The following is a 26,029-nucleotide window of genomic DNA, read 5'->3' on the forward strand; positions in this document are numbered from 1 at the left end:
CATCCTCAATCAGTATCCTGTACCTGTCTTATCCCCATAACCCTTGATTCCACCATCTTTAGGAACTCTATCCATCTCTTTATTTCTCATCGACATTGAAAGCGATTAGAGAAAAAACCCTTCCTATTTACCACTCTGTTTCCATAGAATAACATTCACCATGAAAATAGTCTAAACTTAAACATTTCTTGGTGTTTTAGATATACAGAATATACTTACAGAAATGATACAGCTGGAATGTTGCGGTGCATTGCTTTGCAATCAGTTTTCAATATCAGATATACAGTACAGAACCTGAGTATTGCTGTAAAAAGGGATATGGTATGGAAACTTCTTGTTTGCACTCACCCAAATGTAAGAGTACCAAATTGCAAAGGAACAGCAATTTACACTGCATGATATTATGATCCAGTGACCTCAGTTATTGTGGGGTAGAGTCCAATTGATGCTAGTATCAGATAAGCAAGGTCCACAACAAAGAAACTGGCTAGATAGATTAGATTCCTTACAGTGTGGGAACAGGCCCTTTGGCTCAACAAATCCCCTTGGAGATCCCACCCAGACCCGCCCCCCTATAACCCACGCACCCCTGAACACTACGGGCAATTTAGCATGGTCAGTCCACCTAGTCTGCAGATTCTTGGAGCACCCGGAGGAAACCCATGCAGACATGGGGAGAATTTGCAAACTCCACACAGACAGTTGCCAAAGGCTGGAATCAAATCCGGGTCCCTGGCGCTGTGAGGTTGCAGTGCTAACCACTGAGCCACCATGCCGCCCCCAATGATTATAATTTAAAATGACCTTCTACTAAAATATAAGCAAATAATGTTGCAGTCTTAGTTTTAACAATAGAACTGATGATAAATGAGAAATAAAAACACATTCAATTCCCCTATAACACAGATTCAAAGATTTTTAATCTACCATAGGAATAATCCAAACACTCTTCAAAGATTGAACGGAAACAACATCTTTGTTTCAGAATCAGTACACCCTGATACAGCTTTCAAAAATTGTTGCAATTCTGAGAATATCTGATGCTGTTCCTTGCACAAGATCCATTACAGCTCATTTTCACGTGTGACAGAAAGAGAGAGAGACTCTTTCTCTTTTGTACTTTTTCAAGACTTTGATGAACGTGAAGTACTTAAAATTTCAACTCATATGCTGAAACTCTAGATAATCTTCCTTTACCACTATTATCACACTCCCGACTTAGCTTCCTTCCAGTGCTATATTATTTACGAAAAGCTTCAATTTCTTTTTCTCTTTTTTTTTCTAACTTTAAAAGTCTTAATTTCACTTCTTTTCCACTGACTTTATTCACACTCCAGATTGGGATTAATAATAACTCTTTGTTTTGTAATAATTACATAACATTAAACTACTTTTTGTGAGAACGCTGCTTAGCACATGTTTCTCACTTGAAAGACTTCTTAGCACTTCAGAGCTTTTCTGTTTTTCTCTAAAAACACTTCACAGAACAGACTAAGAAATGAAAGTCAGAGTCCAGAAAGTTCTTCTCCAACCCCATCTGCTGTGGATAGTTTCCTACGAACACTGAGTGACTGGTGTGCATTCAGAGACACAATTGGCAAATGTAAAGTTGGCTTAGCTCCAAGTATACTTAGGGCTGGTAACACAAGACCACTTACAAACACATTTATTCAATGTGGTTGGCCTTTTAATGATCCACTAATTGTAACTGAAATTGTGAATTTAACTCTTCAATAACTGAATTTTGCTTGTATGGCTTGTATGCAGGAGGATACATGCAGAATGTTCCCTGCATGTTCTGTAATTGTAATTGCAAGATCAAGAATTTCTGCCCAGTCAGAAGTTTCTGAGTAATTGATATTTTGTTTTTACTGGAAACAGCAAACCTAGTGGATCTTCTAATGGTCTTAAAATGTCCAAATTGATGCTTGAGAATTAACTGGTGTGTTTCTTTGCAGTAGAGGTTTGATCAATAAGCAATCTAAATATGGTGAAATGTCTGCCTGTTGCAGCTTTGGCGGGTGTGGAGAATAGTGTATATGCATATTCCAGGGTAGTGCACCGGGATTAGTGGGGTGCATGATGGCAGAATATTAACTTAAAATGTTTTAAATCTTCTTACTGCTTCCACCAGCTGCATCAGATGTCATGAAACATTCATCAATACCACAAACTCTTGTGATTGCCAATCAAACATACTGGTAAGAAAATATTATTCTGAAATTATCTCACAACTATGTTGTAACTAATAAGGGTAAAATGTTTACTCCTCATTTCTCAAGTTGTACATCAATTTATGGATTGAAAATCTATTTAAGCAATGATACTTCAACAAATGTACTAATATATGTATAATTATGATACGTTGTATCATCACGTAAGTATTTAAAGTCTATTTTAATTTTGGTTTCACTCCAATATCATTTTTTAATATTCAGGATACGAATATTTGCAATCATATGCTCAACTGAGGAACACTGAGAGGAGAATTATAATAAGCTCATCTATTACCAATATTGTTTCTGTTTGTTTCTAGACTGGAGGATTATGTTTTCATGCTCATCCAAAAACCTTGACTACTTCAGTTGTTACAAATATTATCTATAGAGAGGTGTGTATTATAAGACTTAAAAGTGGTGCATTAAGCAAATGAATAGTTTAGGCCTAATTTCTTTAACATTTTAACTGTATACTGAGATATGGATAATAGCTTGTATCTTTTTAGCAATGATTGAGGAGAAGATATGGTTGATATTGATGGAAACCAAGATACCTAAATGCACTTTCCTGCGCATGCAATATCGGGAATGACAATTTTATAATTTTAATGATAAGAAAGTTTTTTTTAAATGAAAATAATCATCATTTGTGGATAACTCCATATCCATGCACCATCTGTGCTTAACTAGAAATGTTAATCATAAAGAAAAAGCATAAAGTCATACAAAGACAGGTGACAGGTATGAAGATTGGACAGAATATAAAAACATGTAAAAATAAAATAAATGTATACAATACAAAAAAATGACTAAAAGAAGCAGAAAATTATATTACGAGAAAAAGCTAGACAAAAATATAAAAACAAATAGTAAAAGTTTTATAAATATTTTAAAAAGGAAAAACATTCATAAAGGGAATGATCATCCAATGAAAAATGAGTATCAAGAATTTATAATTGAAAATAAGGAGATTTGAACTGAGCAGGTATTTTCCACTAGGTGTCAGTACAGGCGATACAAGTGACATCCCAGAAGCCGCTAAATCAGGGGATGTCTGGGAGAGAAGAACTCAGGAAAATTACAAGTATCAGAGACTCAGTGGTTTTGAGTAAATTGTTGAAACTGCTGGCTGACAAGCACCATAGGGTCTTAAAGAAAGTGGAAAATGAGATAGCTTATGCATTGTTTTAAGTTTTCCAAAATTCCTTGAACTTGGGTAAAATCTCATTAGATTTGAAAATTAAAAGATATAATGTCTTCGCTTATGGGAACATAGAACAATCGATAAGTTACGCCATTGGAAGAGGCCACTCAGTCTGTACCAATAACTGCACTGGCTGAATAAACTAACAGATGTTCTAACCCTACTTTCTGAAATTTGGTCTGTATATCTTGAAGCTGTTGCACCTTAGCTACAGACTCAGGTTCCTTTTAAATAGTTTGACTGTTTTCACCTCAAGTACCAAACCAGACAGCAAATTCTAGTCTCTTACTACTCACCAAGTGAAAAAGGTTTTCTGAAAGTCCCCTCTATTTCTTCTCCCGGTCACTTAAATCTGTGCCTCTGGTAATTGATATCTGCAGTATGTGAGGCAGATCTTGCCTGTCCACTCTGTCGAAGCCCCTCATTGTTTTGCACACCCTAATTATGTCACCTCTTAGCTTCCGCTGTGTTAGGAAAACAGCCTTGGCCTATCCAATCGTTTCTCTCAGCTGCAGTTTTCAAGCCATGGTAATACTTTTATAAATCTCCTCTGCGCCCTCTCAGAGCAATTATTTCCTTCCTGTAAATATGGTGATTAGAACTGTACACAAAATTCCAACTCTAACCAATGTCTTGTATAGTTCCAGCATACTTGCCTATTCTATACCTTCCCTAATGAAGAGAAACATTCTATATTCCCTTCTTTATCATTATATCTACCTGTTTATCCACCTTCAGGGACCAGTGGATATGTACTGCAGGTCTGTAACTTTCTCTACCCTTCCCTGTACTTTAATGTTGTGATTACTCCTTGCTTTGTTTGTCCTTACCAAATGCATAACCACACACTTTCCAAATATTAATCATTTTACCACTGCCTTCACTATCAACCACCTAGCTGATTTTTGTGTTGTCCGTAAAATTCCCAATCATGTCTCCAATATTTAAGTCAAAATAATTAGTATGTAATAGCAAGGGCTCTAAAACTGAACCCTGTGGAGCACTGCTAGAAACTGCTTTTCAGTCACAAATGGCAGCCGTCAACCATTACCCTTAGCCTGTTTTGCTGAGCCAGTTTTGGATCAGTGCATCACAGTCACCTGTATTCCATGGGATTTTATTTTTCTGACCCGTCTGTCAAGTGGGACCTTGTCAAATGCCTTTCTAAGAACCATGTAGACAACATCCACCGCCCTACATTCAATAATTCTCCTTGTTACTCCCTCAAAAAAATTCAACTAAGTTTATAAGGAATGACCTTACCTTAAAGAAACGATGCTGTTTATCCCTGATTAATACATTTCTTTTCAAATTACTGTTAATCCTGTCTCTCAGAATTGATTCTAGTATTTTGGCCACTAATCAGGTCAATATCAGCTTAATTGTTTGGTTTATCTCTTGCACCTTTTTTTGGTTATTGTTGCAATGCCTGCAAACCTCCAATCCTCTGGTACTTCACCTGTATCTAGTGAAAATAGGAAAATGCACTATTTCCTGCCAGCATCTGTGAAGAGAAAGCAGAGTTAATGTTTCGGATATGATTATTCTTCTTCAGAACCATTTGCAAATTATCTCAGGTTTCTCTCCACAGATGTCGCAGGATCTGCAGGGTTTTCCCAGCTATTTCTGTTTTTGATTCTGATTTCAAGTATCTGAAGTTCTTGTTTTTTTTAATGCCATATTTCCTCCCTGGCTTCAAATAACAACCTTGGATACAATTAATCCACCTTGTAATTTATCTACTTTTGAGGAAGTCAATCCCTTCAATATTCCTGCACTCTTTTTTTTAACCAGAATTTCACATCATCCTTCTTTTTCTTTAAGAGAGAGACAGAATACTCCTAAATGTCCATATCTACTGCATTCACACCCAGTTATCATGTATATTGGGGATCGGCCCAACCCCTTTTTTTAAGTAATCTTCTTGCACAGATGTGCACAATGTACAGTTGAAAGGTCTTTGGATTTTCCTTAGTTTTACTGACCAACACCTACTTGTATCTCCTTTTTGCTTTCTTATTCTGTTTTTCACTTCTGTACTTTCCATCCTTCAGTAAGCTTCCTCAAGTATTTTTTTTTGAGATTGTCATATGCTCTATTTTTCTGCTTTTATTTAGGCTGGATGCTTCTTGATAACCAGAACTAGATTTGGCAGTACCAGCCTTTATCCTTGTGAGGATGCCCTCACTGAACCTGTAGAATCTTGCTTTTGAATGCTGCCTCAGAATTGCCACTGACATTCCTTTGAGTAGTTGTAACCAGTCCACCTGTTTTTTTTATCATGTCTCAGCTTTGTAACCTTTTCCTTCCTCCAATTTAGAAATTTTCTTCTATTTTTGTTCGTTTCCATAATAACGTTAAATCTAACTCCATTCTGATCGCTATCTACAAAATGGTCACCCACTACATCTTTATTCACTTGCTATACTTCATTTTGTAAGATTAATTCTAGAATTGAATCCTGTCACATTGGGCTTGTTATGTGTTGAGTAAGAAAAAATTGTGAATGTGGTTCAAGAATATTGTGGCGTCTGTACCTTTGAAACTGTATCTCATTGATATTTAGGTATTTGAAGTTGGCAACTCTTAGAATCATAAAATCACACAGTTAAGAAACCCATCAAGTCTGCACTGACCAGACCCACTCTAAATGTACACTAGTCACACTTTCCAGCACTTGGCCCATTTTAAGTCCTGATCCAAGCACATTTTGTGAAGTTTCCTGCCTCAACTACCTTCTCAAACAGTGCTTTCCAGATTTCCATCAGCTCCTGGGTGAAAAGGTTTTCATCATATTCCCTCTAAAACATTTCACATTAAAATTATGTCCCCTCAATATGTCTGTCATGATGGGTAGGATGGATAGAAAGCAGCTGCCCCCTTTAGTCAAAATATACTGGCATGGATAGAGGATTTGCTGACTGGTAGAAGGCAAAGAATGGGGATAAAGGAAGGCAGCTGGTGAATAGTGGAGTTCTGCAGCGGTCATTGTTAGGACCACAACTATTCACATTATACATTAATATTCTGGATGAAGGAACTGAGAGCTCCGTTGCTAAGTTGCAGATGACACAAAGATAGGTGGAGGGACAGGTAGTGTTGAGGAAACAGGGAAGCTGCTGAAATATTTGCACAGCCTACGAGAGTGGGCAAAGAACTGACAGATGGAACAACTTGTGAGAAAGTGGTAGGAAAAATAGAGGTGTAGTCTATTTTCTAAATGCAGAAAGGCTTCAGAAATCTGAAGCACAAAGGAACTTGGAGTCTCAGTTCAGAATTCTCTTAAGGTTAGCATGCAGGTTCAGTTAACATTTGGGGAGGTAAATGTGGTATTGACATTCATTTTAAGAGGGCTAGAATTCAAGAGCAGAAATGTTCTCCTGAGGCTGTATAATGCTCAAGTCAGGCCATATCTGGAATATTGCAAACAGTTTTGGGCCCCGTACCTAAGGAAGGATGTGCTGTTGTTTGAACGGGTCCGGAGGAGGTTTACATGAATCATCCTGGAGTTGAAGGCCTTGTCATGTGAAGATTAGTTAAGGACTCTGGAGGTGTACTCATGGAGTTTAGAAGGATGAGGGTGAGTCTCATTGAGACTTACAGAATACTGAGAGGCCATGCATGTTCAAGCATACAAATCTCACACACATATATTGCCATTCAATAACAACCTTTCTTTAATACACGGCTACACTGTTGGCTACACTGTTGCCTACACAAGTGAAATGTCAAGATGTCTCGTGTTCAAAATGAAAATCAATATATTTCTACACATTACAAATATCAAGCGTTGTGGGGTGAATGCATGTTAATCTAAGGGTTCGACCACAATCTCATTGAATGGTGGAGTAGGCTCAAAAGGAGCAATGGCCTCTTCTCACTCTTATTTCTTATGTTTGTACCTTTATTCAGCAACATTTCACTTGTGTAGGCAAAAATGTAGCAGTGTATTCAAGATCAGTTGCCATTTGTTGGGAATATATGTATGTGAGATTTGTATGCTTAAAGCAATGTGACTGCACATGCAGCAACTACTGACATCCCCATAAATGACAAGCCAAACTAATTCGTTGGCAAAATTGACAGGTGTGAAAAGTGATGTGATTTTGTGTAATCCAGGCTTTGATAATGTGTACAAGAAGCAATAAAATGGTTCATGACAGCTTCACTGACTTCACTTTCAGTGCAAGGGGACACCCTCCAGGGGACTGTTCATTTTTAGGCTATTTGAGAATGGTCAACCCATTTGATTAGACACAGAACGACTTTGCGCAGCATGACATACCTTTGTTGGTCCTTCTAGTATGATAAAAAATCACTGTTTTCTGAGATTATAGTTGTAAAACCCAAAGTGGCAAGTAAGAATACAAAAAGGATGTGTAATTGACACAAAACTCATTGCGACTAAAATACCAAGATAAAAAACAAATGAAGCAAATTGATTAAAATATAGCTGAAAAACACCTACCTAATTATCTCTTCATTGAGTTTCCATACGTTAATTGCTGCCTAACAAATTTGGACAACCATTTCACACATATAATTTACTTCTGTGGTCTCAAACAGGAGTACAAAAGAAGCAATGCCCAAGATGTCTTTGAGATTAAAAATGACACATAAATAAAGTCCAATAATATGAGAAAGCTGCTGCAGGCCATTATCAGCTAATGCCAAGATGAGGCAAAAAGAGTTGGACTTCTATTGGGAGAAACTACCAGACAAACGAGCAGCCTGTGTTAGGGAATTTTGCTTATGTGAAAGAATGTCTAATCATTTCTACACCTGTACGAATTTCAGTGCTTTCCTACCATCAATCTAATATTTAACACTTTGCATTTTTATGGCTTTGCTGAAGCCCATCTCTTTAACTGCTTCTCAACATTAACACGGGGGTAGTAATACTTTAATTTTCTCAGAATCATTTTGCTGAACTTCAACATTTTTGTTCTGTAGTTATTTTAATTCTTCTTTCATAAACAAATGGTCTTCCTGTAAACACCTGAAACTTGTAATACTTACAGCTACAAATCTAAAAATAATTTTATTGCGTGCACATCCTGAAAATGTAGAGCAAAATTTGAAACTTCATTTAAACAAACTTAGGCAATTCTGAAGCATTAGTTTTAAGTTGACTAAGACTGCGGATTAAACTTTACAGAACTTAAAGATATCGTCCACGTGGTTTGCCAGCAACTTGAAAGCCTCAGCAATTGCATGTTTGGTAAGTTGTAGAAAATTATTTTTGGCAGAATTTTAACTTGGGATGTGAAATTTTGACCTGACTCCAATCTGCCTCCAATACATCTATGCCCAATTTTAACACATCATGAAAATGCATCCGGGTTGCTAAGTATGTAAGTAGTCTGCTCTCAGTATAGGGGACAACCAGTAATAGTTTTAAAGAAGGATTCCTGCCTCCCTTTTGATAGGATTTCATTGCTAACCAGTGGAGGCCCATTCTCAAAACAAACCTCCTAAGCACTGAGACCCTGCACCCTCCTTAATCACATTTTCCTTAACCTCAGGAATGTCAAATTCCACCTGTTCTTCAGCAGCAATCTCTCACTATCCCCATCTCAGTGGTGTCTACCACGACGGTGACCTTTTATGCCTCCCAGCTATCCAAGCAGTTGCACAATACAAGCTTCATCCCGTGATCTCCTTCACATCTTCCCCATTGCATTTGATGCCCATCCCACATGCAGTCTCTGATTTATCTTACCTTGCACAATTTCTGACACTTCTACAAGTCCATGATCCTTGGTGCCCTCTAAGAAGATCAATTCTTCCATGCCCACAGAGCTTCCAATTTACTCTTTGCTCCTAATCTCACAAACTGAAGAATACTAGATATAAGACCAAGCAAAGCCATATGACCCAACAAGCCTGCTTCACTTGTAATTTAAAGCCCACTTACCTTGCTCTTTAGCTCCATCTCCCTAATCCCTTCTCCATATCCCTTAACTCCCTGAGAGACCAAAAATCTATCTGTCTGAGCTGACACACTTCCACAGTAACAACTCACACGAGCTCCATTGTTTCCAACCCAGTTTGCATCCGAGTAGATCAATGTCAGTGTGGAGTCTGACATTGGTTCCCCCCCACTCCATTTTCCACCCCAACTGAACCAACCCAGTTGCCATAATGTCTTTCCCACTATCCACATGTAATATTCCTCCAGTCGCTTCCTCCTGCTCTGTTCCTCATTGATTTCTATCACAGGCTTAACCACCCAACAGGCTACCTGCCAATCAATCAGGCTGGTTGTCAAGAATCCCTGAAGAAATAAGTTTTAAAAGACACATTCTGTTCATTTTAGCAAAACATAAGGGGATTCCCTGGTGGAAATTTCTCTAGCAACAATCTTTTCTCTCTTCACTATCGTATTTTAAATAGCAAAGCTTTTGAATTCAATATCAAGCTATTGAAACCTTTAAACTTTTATTTGGATGGACGTGACAACATTAAAATTACATGACAAAATAAAAAATCTGCAGTGTAGGAACTACAGCTTACTTTGTATCACAATCCTTAGCTTGCTATTTTAGCAGAGGCATTTATATTTCAAAATAAACTGGTTAAAGTAGCCAAAAAAATCCATAAAATACCTTTAGTATCATATACCTACTTCAAGTACAGTAAATGTTAAGTTTCAATTATTTATGATGTCACTAATTAGGCTTATGAAGTAAGTGAAATTTTATTAAATTGGATCTATTAACAATGATTACATTTCATTAGAAAGCTTATTGTTATACTTCACACTTTTATTTTTATATTTTCAGAGGTTTGCAAATCTGACTGCTTGCCAGGCTTTGGGAAACATGTGTGCCATGATTATGAATTCAATAAACATAGAAGCACTACCTAATGATGCTTGTGGACTTTTTCAAACAATATTTAAAAGTACTGTACACCTTGGAATTAGCCATACAGTATCCTCTTGGTAAGTTGGAAGAACTTGCCATTGGCTGACATTGAGTAGTCAGCATTTGAATCATCGGATAAGATGATGTATTAAAATTAGTGTCTTTTCTGGGACTCATCATGTGAAATTATCTGAAAAAAAAATTGCAAGATAAACTCAGCAGATCTGGCCACAACTGCAGAGAGAGAAAAACAGTTAACAATTCGAGTCCAATAACTCTTCTAAGGGGATCAATGGTTATGAGGAGAAGGCTGGAGAATGTGGTTGAGAAACATATCAACCATAATCAAGTTGAAAGCAAAACATGATGTAAATCACAGTGAGTCAGGCAGCATCCATGCAGAGAGAGCAAGCTAATTTTTTGAGTCTAGATAATTCTTCAACAGCTCTGTTGAAGAATCATCTTGACATGATTTCCAGTATTTTTGTTTTCAGTATAGATTCTCGCATCTGCAGTAATTTGCTGCTGCAGAGCAGACTTGATGGGTCGAATGGCCTCATTCTGCTTCTTTATCTTGTGGTCTTATCTTTCTTCCTCAGTCCCAAAGAAATCATTGAACTTGAACTTTTAACATTTTTTTTCTCTCTACAGAAGCTGCTAGAACAGGTAATTTTCACCAATACTTCCTGTTTTTATTCAAGATCTCCAGCATCCATAATATTTTATATTTTATATGAGAAATAATCCACTGTTTTGTTTTCTCTCTAATATTATAGGACAGTACTGATTCTAATACTGCCATTGGGTCAGACCCATTTGAATAGGCTGCCACTTAATGAAATAATCCATAGGCATGGGGTCAGCCTTCACACATACACTAATATGTAGCCCAATCCCTCTCTCAGTTCTCTCTATAGTTTCAGATTATTTGTCAAGCATCAAGTTTTGCATGACTCACAACTTTCTTTTGTTCAATGCTGGGAAGTCTGAATATATCACCCAAGAAGTCCATACTTCTGTCTCTGACACCATTCATCTTTCTTTCAGGCTACTAACTATTTGGAATCTTGGTGTCCTTCCTGTTTAACTTGTGATGATCTTAAATTCTGTATATTACTGAATGAATCATTCTGATCTCTGCAGCATGCCGGCATCTCTTATATTTCAGTAGCTTTGCTATTGAAACGATGATTATCTTTTGACTTGCTTAATGCTTCATCGTCTACAACTCTTCATAAACTCAAACTAAAAACCCTACTTCAAAATCTTTCAATATCCTGTTTCAAACTATTTTCCAATCACTGACCACCCCATCTTGCTGATATTGTATTGAAATATATTCACCAACTGCATTTGTTCAAAATTCTGGCCAAATAAATAAACTCTTACATGATTTATCTTTAATCATTCATGGCCAGCCCTTGATAATACACTGTCGTGGTAATGTAGATTACAAGGTTTTTATTCTCAAATACTTCAGCCACTAAAGAAGCTTGAGATGTTTTCTAATCACCTGATCAGAGATATTACGACATATCTCTGGAGCAGGTGGGACTTGAAACTGGGCATCCTGGCTCAGAGGTGGGCATTGCACACTGGCGCTACACCACAGGAATCCACTAAAAAAAATTAAGATTGCTTAGTTAAGTTGAAATACCAATGTTACTCAGGTTTAGTGAAAAAATCCCACTAGGAGCTTTTACAGGAGTGACCTCCTGGAGACCTGATAAGGGGCTGATTACCCCTTAAATTGGTCCTCAATAAAGAGACTACACAATACTTTTATGGAAAGTGCTTAACTCAATGCCCTTTCTGAAAAGCAGGAAGTTGATTGGAATAATTGATTTGCAAATTATTGTGAGCTTTACTTAACAGTATATTTGATTTTTCCTATTCAGTTCCTGCTAGAGATTTCAGCAGGACTTTTAATAAATATCAGAATAATTATGGTATGCTGTAAGACTTCATACAATTTCTCTAGATTTTGGAAATTCTCTGAGTACCTCATCTAAAAAGAGTAAGTGATGTGCTACTTCCTCTTAGAAATAGAATTGCTGTTGAAACTCAACAGCTTTGGCAGCATCAGTGGGGGGAAAGCAGAGTTAATGTTTCGAGTCCAGTGACTCTTCATTAGAGGTCTTCATTGGCTGTGACTTCTCCCCATAGATGCTGCCAGACCCAATGCATTTTGCCAGTAATCTCTGCTTTTGATTTTGATTTCCATCATCGTAGTCCTTTGTTTTATTATATCATGCTACTCCTTCTTATTGGATACCTTATACAAGTCACCAGGTAAAAGTATTTGTTTAGTCATCTTGTTGCAAGTCCTTGGTCCACAGGATGAATGGAGGAAGACATGAATTCAGGCAGAGCAAGACTAGCTGCTGCGAAAATCTGATTCCAAGAATGGTGAAACTGTCCAACAAAGTGAGATGGAGAAGACTGGGCTTGTAATCTGTGGAATTTAGAAGAATGAGGTTATCTCATAGAAACTTACAGAATTCCTAAAGGAATTGTGATATGTGGAAAAGGAGGTTTCTCCTCACTGTAGACACTGAAACCAAAAGACACAGTCTCAGAGCAAAAGGTAAGCCATTTTGGAATTAGCTGAGAAAGAACTTCATTGAGTGTTTGGAATTTCTCATCCTGGAAAGCTGTGGAAATTCAGTCATTGATACTTTCAAGAGAGAGATTGATGGATTGATAACCAAGATCCTTCACAGAATCTCTACATTCCTTTCTTCCTGGCACTCCCTGTTGCTCTCATCAGTACTGAGCTTTGAAATGTCACTACGCACCACTTTGAATTACAACTACATGTCTCAATGTGACCTCTTGCACCTCATTCTTACGGTTTAGCCATACTAACATTGTGTTGCCTGGTCCCCCATTGAGCCCATGACTGTTAATGAAACCCTTCTCACAGATGTTAGTGGATACAATAGGGCCTTTCATCAAAGTGAGATTCTCAACTTGCCCTTCAACACTTGGTTGGAGAATGGAATTTCCTGCTTTCAACTTTGAGAATTTCATGATTGTCACTCTTACACAATTATCCCAACTTTCTCGTTGCTGTGGGCTGAGAAGAGTCCACCCTAGTTATGAATGATATCAATGGATATGGAGATAATATGTAAATATTACATAAATGCAGATGATCGGTGACAATCCATAATGATAAGAGTAGGGTCATGGGGGTTAAATGGCCTGTTACTGCTCCTGTGTTCAAGTGCTGCTGTTTGCTTCCAGCTTACTCCACATCGTGGAAACGAGTAAATGAACCCCATATATACTGCTTAATTGAAATAGTTTTTAATCAGCACTTAAACACTGAATCTGCAACTCAGTTTTAATCATGATAATCATCAGTTAGCCCCAAAGCTACTTGTTAACGGCTTACTTTCAAACAGGAAGTAACCATCTGCAAAGAGAGAGAATCTAACCATCGGCCCTTGATGTTCAATGATATTCCCATTTCTGATTCCACCACTATCAACAACCTGAGAGTTACTATTGACCTTAAACTGAATTGGTCTAGCAATGTAAATACTGTGGCTCCAAGACTAGGTTAAAGGCCAAGAATTCTATGGTGAATCAAGGTGATTAAGAAAGCATTTGGCACAATTGCCTTCATTGTTCAAGCCTTTGAGTATAGGTTTTGGGGTATCATGTTGAGGTTGTACAGGATGTGGGTGAGGCCTCTTCTGGAGTACTTGTGCAGTTCTGGTCGCCCTGTTATAGGAAGGATATTATTAAACTGGAGAGTGTTCAGAGAAGATTTACTCGGGTGTTGCTATGAATTGAGGGTTTGAGTTATAAAAATAGGTCGGATGGGCTGGGCTGGTTTTCATTGGAGCGTGGGAGGTTGAGAGGTGACCTTATAGAGGTTTATAAAATCAGGAGGGTCATGATGAGGTGAATAGCAAGATCTTTTCCCTAAAGTGGAGGAGTTTAAAACTAGTGGGCATATTTTTAAGGTGGAAGGAGTAAGATTTAAAAAGGACACGAGGGGCAACTTTTTTACGCAAACAGTGGTTGGCATGTGGAATCAACTGCCAAAGAAATTGGATGCGGTTGCAGTTACAATGTTTCAAAGACATTTGGATAAGTACATGAATAGGAAAAGTTTGGATGGGGTTAAACTCAGGTGGGTGGAACTAGTTTAGTTTGGGAACATAGTCAGTGTGGACCAGATGGACGAAAGGGTCTGTTTCCATGCAGCATGACTCTTTGAATAATTTGAGTGCCTCTCTACCTACTGCAAAGCAGAAATCAGAAGTATAATAGCATTCTCTCCACTTATCTAGATGGGTGCAGATCCAACTCAAGAAGCTCAACACCATAGGAGATGACTGAGTTACGGGCTACTAGAATTGAAAGGATTAAGGTTAGTAAACAGGAGGTGTTATCAATTCTAGAAGGTGTGAAGGTAGATAAACACCCTGAGCCAGATGGGATTTTTCCGAGGATTCTCTGGGAAGTTAGGGAGGAGGTACTGGAGTCTTTGGCCTTGATCTTTGAGTCCTCATTGTCTACAGGTTTAGTACCAGAGGACCGGAGGATTGCAGATTTTGTGCCCTTGTTCAAGAAGGGCAGTAGGGACGACCCAGGTAATCATAGACGTGTGAGCCTTACGTCTGTTGTAGGAAAAATGTTGGAAAGGATTATGAGGGATAGGATTTATAATCATCTGGCAAGCAACAATTTGATTGGAGAATAGTCAGCATGGATTCGTCAAGGGCAGGTCGTCTCTCTCACAGTTTTTTGAGAAAGTGACCAAGCATGTGGATGAGGGTAGGGCAGTTGACGTGGTATACATGGACTTCAGTAAAGCCTTTGATAAGGTTCCACATGGTAGGCTATTGGAGAAAATACAGAGGCACGGTATTGAGGGAGATTTAGCAGTTTGGATGAGAAACTGGCTTTCTGTAAGAAGGCAACGAGTGGTGGTTGATGGAAAATATTCAGCCTGGAGTCTGGTTACTAGTGGTGTGCCTCAAGGATCTGTTTTGGAACCACTGCTGTTTGTCATTTTTATAAATGACTTGGACGCAGACATTGGTGGATGGGTTAGTAAGTTTGCAGATGACACTAAAGTCGGTGGAGTGGTGGACAGTGTGTAAGAATATTGCAGGTTGCGGAGAGACATGGATAAACTGCAGAATTGGGCCTAGAGGTGGCAAATGGAATTTAATACGGATAAATGTGAGGTGATTCACTTTGGGAGGAATAATAGGAAGGCAGAATACCGGGTCAATGGAAAGATTCTTGGTAGTGTGGATGTGCAGAGGGATTTTGGTGTCCATGTACATAGATCCCTGAAAGTTGCCACCCAGGTTGATAGTGCTGTTAAGAAGGTTTACGGTGTTTTAGGTTTTATTGGTAGAGGGATTGAGTTCCGGAGCCATGATGCCATGCTGCAACTGTACAAAACGCTAGTGCGGCCTCATTTGGAATATTGCGTGCAGTGCTGGTCACCCTATTACAGGAAGGATGTGGAAGCATTGGAAAAGGTGCAGAGGAGATTTACCAGGATGTTGCCTGGTCTGGAGCACAGGCCCTATGAAGAAAGGCTGAGGGACTTGGGTCTGTTCTCATTGGAGAGAAGGAGGCTAAGAGGGGATTTAATAGAGACATACAAGATGATCAGAGGATTAGATAGGGTGGACAGTGAGAGTCTTTTTCCGAGGATGATGACTTGAGCTTGTACAAGCAGACATAGCTACAAAGTGAGGGGTGATAGATTTAACACAGATGTCAGAGGCAGGTTCTTCACTCAGAGAGTGGTAAGGCATGGAACGCCCTGCCTGCCAATGTAGTGAACTCAGCCACATTAGGGATATTTAAACAGTCCTTGGAATAAGCATATGGATAATGATGGGATAGTGTAGGGGGAGGGGCTTAGATTAGTTCACAGGTCGGCGCAACATCAAGGGCCGAAGGGCCTGTTCTGTGTGGTAATGTTCTATGTTCTATGTTCATACAGGACAAAAACAGTGTGATTAAATGGTACCCATTCACCAACTTCAACATTCGCACCTTATGCCACCAATGCACAGTGGTTGTAGTTCGTACCTGCTACAAGATGCTCTGCTGTGACTTTCCAAGTCTCCTTTGACAATAACTTCCAAAATAACCACCTGTACCAATTGGAAGGACAAAAGCAGGTGTACTCCAAGGATTTAAAGTTTTGGCAAAAATCTGTAGGTCGGGTTGTTGGTGAGGCTGTTGACTTGCTCGCCGAGCTGGCTTGTTTTCGTTCAGACGTTTTGTCACCATGCTAGGTGACATCATCAGTGGAACCTCCAAAGAAGCAATGTTATTCTACTCCGTCTGTGAATAGTGTCATTTCTGATTTTGCTCTGTATGGGTTTGTATATGGGGTCCAATTCTATATGTTTGTTCATTGCATTACGGCTGGAGAGCCATGCCTCCAGGAATTCGTGTGCACGTCTACATTTGGCTTAGGCTACTATGGTTACTTTGTCCCAGTTAAACTGATGGCCTTCATTGTCTGATTGTACCAATATTAAGGAAAGTTTGTCATGCTGTTTTGCTGCAAGCTGATGTTCTTGTATTCTGACAGCTAGTTTCCTTCCTGATTGTCCAATGTAATGTTTGTGGCAGTCATTGCATGGTGTTTTGTAAGCCACGTTGGTTCTGCATGTTGAGGGAATGGGGTCTTTAATCCTTGTAAGTGTTTGTCGTTGAGTGGCTGGGGGCTTGAGTTCAAGAAGACAGCTGTCCACACCTTCTCCAGGTCAGTTAGGGATGGACATAAATGCTGACTGAGCCAGCAATGACCATATCCCATGAACAATTTTTTTTAAATATGTTTAATGATCACAGACCTCATTAACAACAGTTTTAACCCTTTCAAAAATGTTATTTCATTGTGCTTAAAACTGTTGTGGACCTTGAAACCATTACCTTAAGATCTGAGTGCTAACAGGTGTATCAAATTTGCATGTTTAAAACAGGTTCAATTTATGATTAACTTCTGGCTCACTTTCAGAACATTGAGAACAGCATGTGTTGCACTTTATGCTTTTAGCAACTTACAGTATCTAACTGTGTGTAAATAAATTACAATAATGCAGTTATCAGAAAGTAAAATCTAACTTCTGTACAGCATGAGTGATTACCTAATAGAACATTACAAAATGTAATATCTGTAATCAAAACACTGTAGAAACCAAAGGCAAGATTAATTAGTAAGGGAAAAGTTAGAGTCATGAATGTCACAGAGGGAAGTCATTCAGCCTATCAAGTCCTTGCCAACTACCTGGCAGTAATGCAATTCACAAGAAAGGAAGAGGTAAGTGCAGGAGGAGCCCATTCAGCCCATCCAGTTTACTTCACCATTCAATGAGATCATAGTTTATCTGATAATCCTCAACTTCACTTCCCTGCCTTTCCCCATAATGCACAATTTGTATATTGACCAAAAATGTGTCTGTCTCTGCTGTGAATATACTTCATCCAGCCTCCACACAACTCTCTGGGGAAAAGTAAAATCCATGGGCTCATTACCCTTTGAGAGAAAAAGTTCCTCTTCCTGTCTAGCTTAAATGGGCAACCACTTGGTGATTATACCCTCTGATCATTGATTTTCCCACAAGCAGAAACCACCTCACTGGCCTGTCAACCCTCCCTAAGAAGCTTGTATCTTTCAATAAAAGTGCCTCTCATTCTTTGAAATTCCAACGTATTTAACCATCAAAAAAGAGTATTAATCATCTGCTCAGCAGTTTAACAGTCATATTTTGAGGTTTATTTGTTCCAGAAAAGGGCTTTAAGCTTGAAATTTTGTCTTGATTCTTTCAAATTGCTCTTTGGAAATTCAAATATCTTTTTAAATATTATTGGTCTCTCCACAGATTCCAACGTGTGGAATATTTCACATATGTCACAAATAGGTGGGAAAAGCACAAGCCTGAATCATCATTCTGTTCTGAAGAAATGTCACTGAACCCAAAATGTTAACTCTGCTTTCTTTCTATAGGTGAGGCCAGAACTGTTGAGTTTTTCCAAAAATTTCTTATTTTGTTCCAGAATGATCACTTCTTTTTCTCTCCACAGATGCCAACTGACTTATTGAATATTTCCAGAATTTTCAGCTTTTACTTTACAAACTCACATTGGCTATCTCTATTTAGACCATATTTCTTATTCTTTAATTATGAATTTTAATTATTTTCCCAACCAATAGGTTTATAACTTTCTTAATTAGGTTTCTAATAGGTAGCTGGTGACCTAATGGTGATATCACTATGCTAGGACTCTTGAGGGGCTGGCCTGAGGGGTATGGGTTCCAGCCCCTACTATTGCAATGGGTGATTTTTAATTAATAGCTTAAATCAGTTTTAAAATTTTGATATTGAAAGCAAGTCCCAATAAAGACTATAAAACTATCTTGTAAGCATTGATCTGGTTTACTCATGCCCTTCAGCAGTGGAAGCCTGCTTATTTGTAACAAATTCATTGAAAAATACTTTTTCTCAGGCGTAGGACTCTGCCATGGTTGTACTATGAAGGCCACACTGACAGTTTAGCACCCAGAACTTTTCATCAAGATCCATTTCCAACAGTATTTTATTTCAAGACATTTCAAGTAAGTTTATCAGTTTTTTAAAATTTAAGTGCATTTGGCCATTGATGAGCCAAACTGGCATGAAAATAAGTTTAAAATAATGTTGTTTATACACAGGGGGTTCTGCTATAACACATGTTCCAACTGCAAATTGGCTATAACACAACGGACAAATAGGGGAATGCTATTTCTAAAACGCGAACTTGTGTTGGCTATGATGTAATTCAATCAATTCCAACCTCTGTCCTTCAACCCATGGACCAGAGGGTGCAATAGCAGCTTTTAAGCTTATTATTTAAGGTGCACATTTAAGAGGCTGATTGCAGCCACAGAGGGGAACAAGGACAGTGTTCTTTAATTTTGGAAGAACTTTAACATCAAGAATACAATTGACATTATCATGGAGGGCTGGGATGAAGTCAGTATTGACTGATTGCATGCAGTTTGGCAGAAGCTTCTCCCAGACTTTTTTTCAAGTATTTAAAACCTTTGATCCATCAGAGGAGTTTCCAAGAATCAAAGAACATTGTGTTGATCTTGCAAAACAAGTTAGATTTGAAGCAGTGGAGATTGAGGATGTTGAAGAGCTGCTTGAGTTCCACTCTGAAAACCTCTCTGAAAACCTCTCTGAACACCTCTCTGAGCTACGAAACAACTTGTACCTGAGAGGGAAGTAGAAGCTGGAGATGAAGAAGGTGAATTCCCAGAAGTAGCACCACAAGAGTTTTCCACTTCTGTTTTGTCTTCTATCCTGAAGTAAATTGAGAAGCAGTTGCTGCTGTCAGAGGACACCAATTACAAGGTACAATGCAGCGGGGTAGCAGTTCATGGAAGAAGATCTTATTTGGCACCCTATGAGCAGCTTCTTCATGAAAAAAAAGGCTAAGCAGCAAAAACTGGATGTCTTATTTTAAGCAGTTCATGGAAGAAGATCATATTTGGCACCCTATGAACAGTTTCTTCATGAAAAAAGAAAAAGGGCTAAGCAGCAAAAACTGGATGTCTTTTTTAAGACAACCCTCAAGAAACAAGTCAGAAGACAATGAGCCACAGCCATCCACTTCTGGATTTTATACCCTAACCCTGCAACTATAATTGCAACTGAATGTGATGATGATGACCCTCTCAGCCCCTGCATTAACAACAGAGCAACCTTAAAATCTCCTCCCTCATCAAGTCATCTTATCATTTTTTTCAAGCCAAGATGTTACGTTTACTTTTATTTCGCTGTCGCACCTGACTGCATCTTTGAATGGAATGTTGGTTTTGTTAAATGGGGTTGTTTGCATTTACATTTATTTCGTATGAATTAAATATTTATTCAAACTGCGCTATCCTTTGTGTTAGGTTTTTGAGCGATTTTAAACATTTTTTGGTGGCCTTCCCCAACCCCGCTTTCCCCATAGGTCCCTTCATTTCTGTGAGATCACGTTTAAAAAACCTGACGACCAGGATCAGTAAGTGGCAAAAATAGCCTCTTTATTGTACATTCACAGTAGCACAATGTAAGGCGAAACAGAATCCCAAAATCATAGCTCAAAAGCGACCGTTTTTATACAGAATTCAAGCATACATTAATGTTCTAATACTTGTGTTAAGTATAAATTTTACAAAAAATGTTTTGCAGAAAATTGGAGATGGTTTAAACGTGCTAAATATTTGCGGTTATTGTTGATTGTTAATGGTTATTTTAATTAAATTAGAGTGTCTATCTGGTTTGTCCTTGCATAATTCAAAGGTATTAGTGTTGCTATTTTCAAGGTTAGAATTTTAAAGTTAGAAAAAGGCATCTTGTGTTTTTTGAATAAAAGTCTGAATTCCCATCAGTTTTGATTGTGGATTTTATTTACTGTCGCTTGTTCAGTTAGTTTCATGGTTGGGTCCATCTTTGGGTTCTATTTTCTATGATTCATTCATTCATTCGGTTTCGCGGTCACACCTATTCAAGTAGTCCTGTCAGTTTCATTCATTCATTCAAGGTCACGTGGGTCTGGAAATAGCACTGTTAGTTTTGTTGATAGGTTAAAGGTTGCTTACATACACTGCATAGTGTTAGTGAGGTAAAGTTTTATATACATGTTGAATAAAAACTTGTGACAAGTACCTGGTTACGTAGAATACAGGAAATGTCTGCAGGGAAGTAACATTTTACTTTAAAGGAAGAGGCTGATCCAATTATCACCTTTGACAGATATTTGGAGCTAGTCTAGCTGGAGGGATTACAAATAAAAGGGCTTGGTAATAGCACCTATTCATGATTGGATTGTAATATTAAGCAACACTATTTTTGGTATGCGGATGCAAGAACGTTCCATCCTTTAGTGTTGTGCAGTTTTGTTAGCCGTCACGCCTGACTGCACGTTTGAATGGAATGTCAGTCTTGTTAAGTGGGGTTGCTTGCATATCGTGTTATGGATGAGTGCACTTTCAAGTGGAATGTAACCGCAAATTGAAGTGATTCAGTAGCGAGCCCCTGAATTAGTTTGAATGGGGGTGGCTGGTACGCGGAAATCTGCAGTTAGTATTATAACCACAAGTTAGTGGGTTAACGGATTAATAGGCATGATTTATGAAATGATATTAAAAGTTGTTGATAGACATTAATTCTGATATGTCGTTTCTATACCACAATTTTCTATAACGGAATGTTGCGCAAGCACGCAACTATCGCGTTATAGCAGACCTCCCTTGAATTTAACAGTAAATAATAAGGATTTACCAGCTCCAAATCCAAGTTATTTGCAAAGCTAGAGTCACCTACAGGTTATCATGACAAAGTGAAAAGGAGTAAAGATTTTAATGTTTAAACACAACTGGTACACAGTGGACATAAGTATTCCCTTGTCAAAAGGACTTCTCAGCACATGCCATTAGTGATTAAATTGTAAAGAACTGAAGAGTTGGAGGTAAAATTCAATTACCCCTGAAAATATGTTTTTGGAAACATAGTGCATTAAATCCTTGCATAATGTTGTCTTGCTTAACTTTGTTTCATGCTAACATGGTTCATAAAATAGTTTCAAAATATCCATTTAATGTTGTGAGTTTTTCTTTGATCACAATTAACCCAGAATCAGAATTGTTATGATGCAGAGAGAGCCCATTTAGCCCACCAAGCATGTGCTAACTCTTCAAATGAGCACTATTTTTTAGTGCCAATGTCCTTACTGCACATTTCCAGGCAGTGCATTCTATACTCTTAACTGTATTCTGTGTGAAAACCTGTTATGAACAGGAACTAATCTATCTACTATCTTAATCTATCTACTCCCAACTAGCCTGTCATGATTTTGAAAATTTCTATCAAATCTTCTCTTGGCCTTCTTCTTTAAGGAGAATGGTTCAGCTTCTCATTCCTGGAACCATTCTTGTAAATTATTTCTGCACTTTCTTCACTGCATTCAGATCTTTCCCAAATTGTGCCACCCACAACTGTGTACAGTACTCCAGCTGAGACCTAACAAGCCCTTATACAAATTCAACATCAATTCCTTGCTCTGGTACTGTATGCCCCTGTTAATAAAGCTGAAGATATTGTATGTTTTATGAATTGGTCTCCACCCAACCTGCCATCCTCAATGATCTGTGCACGTATACACCCGGGTCCCTCTGTTCTTGTATCCCCTTTAGCATTGTACACCCTAATTAACACTGTCTTTCAATGTTCTTCCTACCAAGTGCATCACATCACACTTATGTGCTTTGAAAGTCATCTGCCAACTGTCTATCCATACCACCGATTTGTCGATATCCTTTTGGAGTTTCACACTCTCCTCCTCACAATTACAATATTTCCAAATTTTGCGTCATCTACAAACTTTGAAATCATCCTCTCCATACCAGGATCCAGATTATTATTATATATAAGGAAAAGTATCCCTTTCACCATTGTTCCTGCCTGTTCTGTCATACATGAAGTTCATCTTCTCCAAATCCTACCCTCTTTTCTTACTTTTAACGTCCCTAATATCCAGTACCACAACTGGGAACTTTGCTGTATCTCCCAGCATGCTTCTGAAATGGCTCCTGGCCTTGAACCAGCTCTTGGCCTGCTGTCCTTGGCCTCAGTCTCCTGGCTTCTATTCCTCACATTGTTCTTCCCTTAGGTCTAGGATCTGTTCTTCACTTCTGGCTCTTGGCTGCTGTGTCCCATTCCGAACTAAGTCGGATAGCCTAAGGTCAATCTAGTGTCAGAAGGTGGCCAGTAAACGTTGTCCAAATTATTTAGTTTACACCTGTAATGGTCAACTTTTACTAGTTATAGGCTTTTCAATATGAAAATACTGTACGCAAAAAGAAATTGCTAGAAAAACCCAGCAGAACCCAGGAGAAGAAAACAGAGTTAAAGCTTTGGGGCCAGTGCTGAAAGGGCGCTGGACCCAAAATGTTGACGTTTTCTCTCCATAAATGTTGCCAGACCTTCTGAGTTTTTCCAGCAAATTGTTTCTGATTCTGATTTCCAGCATCTACAGTTCTTTCAATTTTTAAAAAGAATACTGTACTGTGAGGGGGTGGGGACAGAGTTAGGTCTAGTTTCCATATTGAGTGCCACCAACAGTGTTGGTTTGGTTCCTCACCAAATGCAGTTATGATGAAAGGTCAGACTTTCTCAATGTCACCTGATCACATGTGACCCTCATCTCTCTCTCTCTCTCTCTCTCTCTCTCTCTCTCTCTCTCTCTCTCTCTCTCTCTCTCTCTCTCTCTCTCTCATCTGAGACTCGTACTGTGGCTGCATTACTGCAAGGAGGTAATGCTTTTCATGATTTTGCCATGTATTGTGTTGCTTTTGTGATGTAATGATGTGTTTTGCAATCAATTTGAACTAGCAATGAACAGCATTGAACATGTGTAACACAGTGTATTGCTTTCTTTACCAGATGGGAAATGCGCAAAGGAATTTAATCCTAGCATTAACATTGACTTCTATGGGAACTATGATTTGCTTAAAATTGTTTCACTTAAATTCATAGAAGTCTCTACGTGATTAAGCTACTCCTTTGCCTCACGAAAAAATGCATGAATTGACCTGAAATACAAAATCTGCATTCTCCACATTTGCTTCAATTATTTCTTAATTAAAGATAGTCCTACAAGCTAAATCATGGTTATAAGAGGGTACACAATTTTTTAAAATTAATAAACAATGTTTCAGCTGGTCAATTGCAGTGTATTTATAGCCTTGAATCTTATCTTTCTTTTCTTCTGGTTGTTTCTGTAGATACCACCCATAGACACTCTATGATCTACCATGTTGTTGCCCTACTTGAAAAGTCAATTAGATCAGTCATGTCTTTTTGAAAAAGGTGGTAGTTTAATTTAATCATCTGATACTTATTCAAAAGGGTGTCTGTGTTTAATGGTACTTTCAAACATACATTTAAGAAAATGCAGTGAACCATGATTCCAGTTATTGCTCTTTATTGTTAACTCTTCACTATTTACAGCGGATGGAACTACAGTTTATTATTGCCAAATATAATGCACAAGGCTCTTTTCTTGATTGGGAAAAAGTAACTGGAGGCACTCTACAGGTAAACTTTGTAAAGTATTTATGATATAAGGTGTTAAATGTCAAAATCTCAGGTGATTATTAACTGATTTCTTGAGGAACTTTATCATTGTTAAATATTGGGAAGTCTGAAACCATTGTTTTCTGTGCATGCTCCATGTCCGCACCCGCCCCCCCCCCCCGCCCCCCGCAACCATCTCTCTCTACTCCTCTTTCTCTCACTCACTGGCAACAGTCTGAATAAGCCAATCTGTTCTCATCCTTGTTTTCACACTTAATCTCTGAGGTGAGCTTCTGACCTCATGTTTGCACCATCACTAGTACTACCCCTTTTGCCTGCTGGAACATTGCCCAACTTCACCCATATTGAGAATCACAAAATTGTACAAAAGAAGGCAGTTTGGCCCATTGCGCCTACACCAGTTTTATTACCTAATGCCATTCTTCTGCCTTTTTTCCACATCCCTGCATACAATTTCTATCGAAGTAATCATCCAATCTCCTTTTGAATACCTCAATTGAACCTATCTCCACATTTCCAGACATTTCATTCCATACCCTAACTACTTGCTGTGTGAAAAAAGTTATTTTTTCTCACATCAACCTTGCTTCTTTTGTACATCATGATAAATCTATGCCCTCTCATTCCTTTCGCTTTCATGACTGGGAACAGATTCTCCCTTTCTGTTCTATCCAGTGCACTCATGATTTTGAAAACCTCTATCAAATCTCCTCTAAGCTGTTTTCGCTCCAAGAATAATAGTCTCAACTTATTCCAAATTGTCCTCCTCACTGTTCACAAGTTTTCTAAGTTTCATGTCATCTGCAAACTTTGAAACTGTCACCTCCATACCAAGATGCAGACCATTTACATGTATCAAGAAAAGCAACATTCCCAATACGAACCCCATGGGGACCTCCACCACAAATCTTCCTCTAGCCTGAAAAATATCCATTGACTATTACTCTCTGTATTCTATCAGTTTGCCAAATTTGAATCCATGTTGCTGTTATCTCTTTCATCTTATGACTTTGTTCACAAGTCTGTTGTGTGGCACTGTATCAAACTCCTTCTGGAAATTTAAGTATCAATAATGCTGTCCTCATCAAACACTTCCTGATGTATCTTCAAAAAATCTCCAGTAAGTTAGTTAACTATAACTTTCCCTGTAAAATCTATGCTGACTCTTCCTCATCAACCCAACACTTTCCATGGGCTTACCAGTGGGGATCCACCGGGATCAGATCTGGGAATCAGAAAGGCTAATGGAATGTTGACACTTATTTAAAAGGGTTTGGTGTATAAGAGGAGGGACATCTTACTGTAACTCTACAAAACACTGATGAAACCATGCCTAGAGTACTTTGAGCAGTTTTGGTCCCCTTATTTAAGGAAAGATATTGAACCATTAGAGGAATTTCAGGGAAAGTTCATTAGGATGATCCCTGGTATGGAAGGATGGTCTCATGAGCGAAAGCTAAATATTACAGGACTCTACTCACTGGAGTTTAGAATAATGAGAGATGATCTCATCAAAACATATAAAATTCTTAAGGGGCTTTACAAGATAAATGTTGAGAGGATGTTTCATCTCATGGGAGAGTCTAGGACCAGAGGACATCTAGGGATAAA

At 38.4% G+C, this 26,029-nt stretch overlaps 1 protein-coding gene across 1 annotated transcript in view; it reads left to right on the plus strand.

The window, feature by feature from the left end:
- Nucleotides 1-26,029, plus strand: part of tmem67 (transmembrane protein 67) — a 151,494-nt gene that overhangs the window by 45,985 nt on the left and 79,480 nt on the right. Inside the window, exons 6-11 of the mRNA XM_048529274.1 lie at nucleotides 2,135-2,201; nucleotides 2,537-2,611; nucleotides 8,582-8,644; nucleotides 10,209-10,369; nucleotides 18,798-18,906; nucleotides 24,332-24,418. Of these exons, the coding sequence (XP_048385231.1) occupies nucleotides 2,135-2,201; nucleotides 2,537-2,611; nucleotides 8,582-8,644; nucleotides 10,209-10,369; nucleotides 18,798-18,906; nucleotides 24,332-24,418 (562 nt within the window). The remainder of the gene's footprint in view (nucleotides 1-2,134; nucleotides 2,202-2,536; nucleotides 2,612-8,581; nucleotides 8,645-10,208; nucleotides 10,370-18,797; nucleotides 18,907-24,331; nucleotides 24,419-26,029) is intronic.

The sequence above is a fragment of the Stegostoma tigrinum genome, chromosome 5 (genome assembly GCF_030684315.1).
Source record: "Stegostoma tigrinum isolate sSteTig4 chromosome 5, sSteTig4.hap1, whole genome shotgun sequence".
Taxonomy (NCBI): Eukaryota; Metazoa; Chordata; class Chondrichthyes; order Orectolobiformes; family Stegostomatidae; genus Stegostoma; species Stegostoma tigrinum.